This window comes from Saccopteryx bilineata, chromosome 6 (assembly GCF_036850765.1).
Source record: "Saccopteryx bilineata isolate mSacBil1 chromosome 6, mSacBil1_pri_phased_curated, whole genome shotgun sequence".
In the NCBI taxonomy this organism is placed as follows: domain Eukaryota; kingdom Metazoa; phylum Chordata; class Mammalia; order Chiroptera; family Emballonuridae; genus Saccopteryx; species Saccopteryx bilineata.
This window is the reverse complement of record NC_089495.1, coordinates 139,715,475-139,723,262: the sequence shown is the minus strand read 5'-3', so window position 1 is coordinate 139,723,262 and position 7,788 is coordinate 139,715,475. Positions and strand designations below refer to the sequence as shown.

At 47.8% G+C, this 7,788-nt stretch overlaps 1 protein-coding gene across 1 annotated transcript in view; it reads left to right on the top strand.

The window, feature by feature from the left end:
* The first annotated feature begins 7,145 nt into the window (after positions 1-7,145).
* PDIA6 (protein disulfide isomerase family A member 6) overlaps positions 7,146-7,788 on the top strand; it is a 24,107-nt gene continuing 23,464 nt past the window's right edge. The window contains exon 1 of the mRNA XM_066237618.1: positions 7,146-7,284. Coding sequence (XP_066093715.1) covers positions 7,257-7,284 — 28 coding nt within the window. The 5' untranslated portion in view covers positions 7,146-7,256. The remainder of the gene's footprint in view (positions 7,285-7,788) is intronic.

Genomic DNA, 7,788 nt, shown 5'->3' with positions numbered 1-7,788 from the left:
CAAAGTTCGCGGGTCTGAGTTTCCCAAGTGACCATCCCCCATTATCCACCGACCTTATAGTACATATACACAATGGAATACTATGTGGCGTGAGGAAGAAGGAAATCATACCTTTTGTGACAACATGGATGGACCTGGAAACTATCATGTTAAGTAAAATAAGCCAAGCAGAGAAAGCAAAATACCATATGACCTCACTAATTTGAGGAATCCAATGAACATTGTGAACTGAGCAACGGAACAGAGGCAGAGGTGCGATCAAAGGGACCAGAGGGAAAGTGGTCAGAAGGAAAGTAGAAGAGAAGATGGGATCAGAGAAGGGAAAGAGATTAATGAAGTTCTATATACATTAACACAGCGTTATAGAGAACAACAGGACAGCAAATCCTGGAGGGAAAGGGGGAAGGAATTGGGGAGAGGGGGCCGAAGGGAATAAGGGGGTCAGGGGAGATATGTTCAGTGGGACACTTGAATCTATGTAAACACAAATTAAAATCATTAAAAAAAGGTCCTAGGTTTCTCTCAACCTTTAGAAAGCTCTGGAAAACTCTGGGAAGCTCTGGGGAAGGAGGGATGAGAGGAGGAACAAGAGGGGATAAAGCAAGGAGGCTTTTGTAACAGTTCAGGCCCAAGGTGCTGCAATCTGAGTGAGGCCAGCATCTGCGTGGAAGGAAAGAAGAAATGTTATTTAGGTGACAAATGTGGCAGGATTTGGTGATCGATTTTGTGAAAGGGGAAAAAACCAAAGTGTTTATCATCCCTTGTACCTGCTACTGAGGGCAGATCCTGGCACCAACCGGATCTGTTGTTTGGCAAGTAGAACATCAACATCCTTCGCTTTACAGCTTTTGGCAAAGTGACAGGCAGTATCAGACACGGCAGGTGTGGGAATGGGAACACCCAGGAGCAGGACAGGCAAACTACTCAAGCAAGAGAGGGACGGGGGCTGCGAATGATGCTCTGTTTAGAGGCTGAGGAGACAGCAGTCCTGAGTGCTGCCTGGGGGAGGGACCCTGCAGGACAGGGCTCCGGGTACCGAGTGGCCCAGAAAATACCTAGGAGAGATTTAGTTCAGTCAGACAAGCAACTCTGGGGAGTATGGAGACCTGCAGAGATTGGCACAGTCATGGAAACAACCTGGGACCCAGCCCCAGGGAAAAGAGGTGAGGGTCCAGGATGATCCCCACCCCCATTTCTGCCTCTGATGACCTGAGGAAGAGCCAGCTTGGCAAGGAGATGATAAAATCTCCAGACTACACCAATTTGTGGCTTTGAATGGAGTTTTTGTGTCAATAGACAGGAAGAGTAAAGTCCCATTTTACTGATCCTGGTAACGGGAGTTCAGCAGAGTGCCCCTGAGAATTTCCCCACAGAGCCAGAGCCAGAAGTCACTTTGCCTTTGTGCCCCCCTCCAAAGGAGGGGTTCCCTATGAGTTTGCGTGTGCCCCAGATTCTCACAGGAGTCCAGAGGGGGCTGGCAGTGAGAGGGAAGAGAGACAGCAAGGCCTCTCATGGTCAATATTGCGCTCCTTGGCAAAGACCAAGCACAGAGGTGGCCTGTTCCCTGTCTGCTCTCCTCCCAGGGACGAATCTGGATGTGGGGGAAGCTTCCTGCATCCTGGAGCTTGCAGAGAGGAGGGGAGACAGATTCTCAGCCATATCACTGGGTTTGAAGGGGCACCTTCTATTTTTGGGTCCTCAAGCCCCCTTGACTCTGGACTTCTTAAAGAGAACAGGAAACCCTGCAGCTTACTTGTGTCATCTCCCCTCACCCTCCAAGGATTCTCCCTCCCCAGCCAGTGAGCTTCATATACATTTTTACAGGTGAGGCACAGTGGGATTTTAGGGCACAGGGTCCTATAAGGGTGGATACATGTCTTACACATTTGTCTAAACCCACAGAATGTGCAACATGGAGAGTGAACCCTCATATAAATGATGGACCTTGGTTGACAGTGATGTGTTGGTGTGGGTCTAATTGTAACAGATGTGCTGCTCTGGCTGGGAAAGTCAGTGGGGGTGAGGGAGGCCATGGGGGTGGGGGACCAGAGGATACAAGGGAACTCTCTGTACTTGACATTCAACTTTGCCATGAACTTAAAACCAATCTAAGAGTTAGTCTAATAATTTTTTAATTGCAGTAAAAAATTTTAAATAACATTTAAAAATTGCCTTTTTATAAACATTTTTATTCTAGATCTAGAGGATTATAAGAAAATATGATTTTTTTTCTGTAATTCTTTAAGAAGTCTACATTTTCATTAAGATTTCAGTCAATAACAGGTATTTATGAAGTCACTGTTCTAGATGGAGGGTTCATCAGAGCACAGAGGTGCCTGGTTTCTTCCTCGTGGAGCTTACATTAGTGAAGGAGACAGACAATACATATGCAAATATGTAAATAATGGAGTTAATTACAAATTACTTTAAGTTCTGTGGAGACAATGAACACAGTGTTGGATAGAGTGCCCTGAGTGGGGGCACTCCCACTTTAGATTGGTGGGTCTGAGAAAAGCCTGAGGACATGAGCTAAGCTCAGACTGTTATGGGAAGAGGGAGCGCAAAGTCCCTGAGGCCTGGGAGCAGCCTGCAGAGTCTGAGGGAGGAAATAGGGCCAGTGGGACCGGAGAGGAGTGACCAAGGAAAAGGGAGGGAGATGATGTCAGAGGAGGGATCTCATAGGGTCACCAGCATGAATTTGTCTTCTGCGTTTTATGGGAAGCCACTGCACAGTTGTTGGTTTAGTTTTTTGGGTTTTTTTAAACAGCCTTATCAAGATATAATTCCCAGGCTATACAGTTCACCCAGTTGAAGTTTACAGAATATTTTCATCACCTTGTTAGTTATCAACCCCCATCCCCACCCCAGTCCTCCATCCTCCCGACTCCCAGCCTAAGTAACTTTCTATTTCTATAGATTTCTTTATTCTTTCCTGCTTGGAAAGCAAGCTTATGAAAGCAGAACAGGAAGAGGAGCCTGCTGTACTTCAGAGAATATTATTGTTGTCCTTTCTGTATTTCCCAGGAATAAGAGCCTGGAGCTGGTGTTTGATGGGCCCAGCTTCCAGCCAAGGTCAAGGGGATTTTCTGAAATTGTCTCAAATCGCCCAACTCTGGAACACTCCATTCTCATTTACTAAGCACCCAAAAAGCCATACTAAACATAGGCCAAAGTTCTAGAAGTCAAGGAATTTATTCATGTGAAAGGTTATAATCTTTTGTTCTTAAAACTCATAGTGGTGTTCAAAGTGAACGTCGTGGTGGCTGTCTCTGTGTTTGTGTGGCTGTGGAGGCTGGTCCCACGGACCTGCTATGGAGGACTGATTGCTCAGGACTCGCAATGTGATCAGTCTTCCACAGGCAGGAGGCAGGCTTCGAAGGCTGGGCAGATCCCAGGAGGGCAGGCTTCTCCTCTCCTACTCTAGATGTGGGTAGAAAACCAAGCACCAGGGAAGATTTCTTAGAGCGTAGTGGGGGCCACAGGGTTCTTCCCAGGGAGTAGAATCAGGCCCTGATTGAGGAACCGCCTTTCCCCAGAATGGAAGCCTTACAATGTCCACCCATCAGGATGTCAGAATTGCTGAACCAGGGACCCCTGTGTATCTACTTTTCTCCTTTATGAAAGGGAGTGTTTATGATTCTTCTGTCTGCACTAACATCGTACATCGGGGGTTTGTGGGTGGGAGGATAGTTTATTTTTTTTAGTTCATGATGTCTATCTAGTGGGTCAACATATCACACAGACACTCAGGACTTTGAGCTGGATGCAGTGACAGACAGTGGGTGGCACCTCCTGGGAAAGGACTGAGTGTATTCCTTGCGTGGAGAAAGAATAACACGGAGAGATGGAGGCCAGAGGGCAGACTACAGCAAAGATTGTCCTGACCCTAACCAATGCAATTTCTCTCCTTGGCCAGAGAAGGCTGTTTCCTAGCCATTCTTGCAGTTAATCTGGGGCCACAGCGCTGGTTTCTGGCCAGCAGAATATGAGTGGAAGGACAGTACAAGGTGTGGCCCAAGCTATCTGTGCCATCCTCCTTGTTCTCTTTACTCTTTGGTCAGTCAAATGCAGAACCACCAATCAAGGACTCTAAGGAGGTTCTAGAACTGTGCTGTCCAATAGAGCAGCCTCTAGCTATACACGGCCATTGAGCACTTGAAATGTGGTGGGTCTGAGATGTGCTGTAAAAGAATGTAAAATAGCTCAGCAATAATTTTTTTATAGGATTATATATTGAAATGATAACATTTGGGATACTTGGGTTAAACTATGTTGTTAAAATTAATCTTACTTTTTTAATGTGGCTACTCAAAATTTTAAAATTTTATATGTAGTTGTGGCTCACATTATATACTGCTCACAAAAATTAGGGGATATCTTATTGCTTCATATTCATTTTGAAATATCTTCTAATTTTTGTGAATTATATTCAGTATATTTCTATTGAATACCCCTGTTCTAGAACAGTGTTTCTCAGCCTTTTTAAAATATGATTATTAGCACTGGCCAGATAGCTCAGCTGGTTAAAGCATCGTCCTGAAGCACAAAGGTTGCTTGTTTGATCCCTGGTCAAGGCACATACAGGAACAGATTGATGTTTCTGTCTCTCTCTCCCTTTCCTCTCTTGTTAAAATTAATAAATAAAAAATTTTGAAAGTGATTATTAGCATCCTCCTAAGGAGCCTATTTAGACATTTCTTTTCCTAATTTCCTCTGTCTCATGAAATATGAAAAACACAGTTTATGTACTGTAGCCCTGGTAATATCTAAAATTTTGTTCACCCCTCCCCTCTAAGAGCCAGTTTTGCCTCTGTGGGGGCAATACCTACCATATTGAGTGGGGGTGCATGTTTTAGATCAGTGTTTTTCAACCAGTGTGCCGCGGCACACTAGTCTGCCATGAGACATGGTCAGGTGTGCTGTGGGGAAATTAAACATGGGTCCCCAAACTACAGCCCGCCAGCCATATCGCCGCCAGCTGCCTCCATCCGAACATAAACATTCCCCTCACAATCCCTCCAGCTATCAGCGATAGGAAGAGTGGAGGCACAGGGAACACTCACTGACCAATCACCTTCTAGGATTCATCCCGACCACTAGCGATGAACCAATAGTAGGCTACCTCTCATCCACACCCAGGAAGGTCCCCGCTCGGGCTGCCGTGCACTTGTCATTGTGTGGCCAGGGCAGGTGAGTAGTTGAAGCTGCTACTCCTCCCCAAGGTCCCGATTTCTAATCCTGGTCAGGACTGGAGGTAAATGTTGCCACCACTAGATGAAGCCTCAGCCTCAGCTGGTTATGTCTATCCTGATGGTGTATATAGATATTTGACCTTTTTCTTTTTAAAATAGGCCCCCCACAGAGGGTGATATACAATGCATCACAATGTTATCTAACTTTAAAGCTAAAGTTTGCTGATCTTCCTTTGGACAGTTTTTGGTTATCTGCTGCCAAGGAGTTCCCCATTCTGGCCAACAAAGCTATTTTGACATTGCTCCCATTTTCAACCACATATCTATGTGAGCTGAGCTTCTCAAGCTTGACTGCGATAAAAACTAAAAACAGAGAGAGACTTAGAACTGTTGAGGAAGAGCTTCGTGTGTGTCTTTCTACCATTCTTGCCAGGATATCCCTTTTGTGTTAATCGAAACAGGCCCAGGTTTCACACTAAATGAGTATAAATACATTTAGAAACTATATTATTAACTATACGTATAATATGTACTGTGTTAGAGTGTCATTTTGTGTCATTTTGGTAGGTGGCGTGCCCCAGGATTTTGTAAATGTAAAAAATGTGCCGCGGCTCAAAAAAGGTTGAAAATCACTGTTTTAGATGATGGTGGCAATGTAAGAAGGGAGGAGCCAGAGTCCCTGAGTCACGTGAAAACTGCATCCAAGGAAAGAAAGAAACACCTTTATGGCACAAGCCAGTGAGATTTTAGGGTTGTTTTAGAGGCCATATTCCTGACACATCAAAATCTTAGATTTTACAGCAGCACCAATAAACCCAAAGAGATCTTAGAGAATCAAACTTAGGGACCCGCAGGGGCCAGCCTACATAGATCTGAATGTCTCACAATGTCACACAGCCCCAAGCATCAACCCTTTGTCTGGCATTGGCTGCCAGCTTCCTCTGCATGGTGTCAGTTCACCCGGGCATGCCTTCTTCACTCCCTTTGGTTCTTGTGCCTGGAATGACTTTCTCCTATTTATCTAGCAAATCTTCCAGAGACCAGTCTAGTGTCACTTCCTCCAGGAAGCCCTACCAATCACTACCACTCCTGGACCCTACTGTGGTCATAACTGTTTTTGCCAGAATTTGAGCTGTGTTGTGTATTAAGCACTACAGAGAAATGAACTATTACTAATATAAAAGCAACATGCCCAAGTCTACTCCAAACACAGGAGGAGAGATCAGAGTGGAAAGATACCTTAGTCTTAGCCCATTATAGTTTAAATATTTTATTTTGCAAATCTTACAAGATACATGACTATGTGAAGTTGTTGCTAGGGCCCCATCCAGGACAAGGAAGAAAACCCCGTGAGGAGCCCTGAAACTTAAGCTCCATGGGGAACCTGGTCCTATCTGTTTTCACAGTCAGGTGCCCAGGACATGGTAACTTTTCAAGTAAATAAAATAAATACTTGGTTGTATCCAGTATGTGCTTAGCAAGTGTTTTTTGACTGAATGTCCATCTGAGAACACGAAAAATTAATGTCATTTAATAAGGTCCTAGTTCACTGAGGGCCCACAGAAAGTTATCTCCCAGGGGACAAAAAAGCTGAGATGGGGAGGCCAAAGATGAATGAGAGCTGGAAAGGGGCTCGTTAGAGGCCAGGTGGGGGTAAAGAGAGACTAAGGATCCAATGGGTACGAAAACCCAAATACTGGACTCTAAGGAAAAAGTACCGAAAGTCCAGGAAGGTTCAGCGGGATGGGGGGAGAAGGCCACTGGGAAGCAGAGGTTGAGAGTCCCGCCCCCAGCAAGTCCCTCCTTCCGCTGCTCGTCTGGCCCCGGTAAAAAAACAAAAAAAAACAAACCGATAACCTCTACCCGGCTGCCTTCTATTGGCTATGCAAATAAGCGAAGGCTTTCGGGACCAATGAGTCGTGGCCACGGCTTGGCGAGCGTCTTCCGGCCCGCCCCGCCGCTCCCCCTAGTTCCTGCCTGCCTCGCGGGCCACGAGCTGGACGTGAGGCGGCGGGGGCGAGGCTCAGCAGAGCTGAGGCGGCGCAGGACGGCGCAGCGGCTCCGATGTTCGGCATGGCTAACCTGGCGCTCGGTAGGCGCGTCTCTCCTGGTCCTGGGGGCGCAGTTTGAAAGCCCTGTGCCCCCGCGGTGGCCCGAAGTCCCAGAAATGGGCGGGCGCGCGCGCGTGGCCATGGCCGGGCCCGCTCTGGGCTGGGGGGTCGCGGGCCTGGCCCACGCGGGGACGCGGTCGGAGATGTCTGTGGAGCGCCGCGGGGCGGGAGCCGCTCCTGGCCGGGACCGTCCGCACGGACCCTCGGGCGGAGGTTAGGGCCCCGGCGGACTCGAGGCGCGTGGGGCGGTCAGGGCGCTCTCGGCGGGGGCTTCCGCAGCCCAGCCGGCGGGGAGTGTGTGCGCGAGCCGGGTCCGAGCACCGGTGCGCGGCCGGCGGGGCGAGCGGGAAACCGGGGGCCTGGGAGCCTGCGCGGTCCCTGGCGGCGGGGAAGGCCCCGAGCTTCCGCGCTGCGTCCGAGCCCCACCACTGGTTCTGCGGAGCTCCTGCTTCCAAGGGAAACAAGTAACAAAAGCCGTTCCTGAA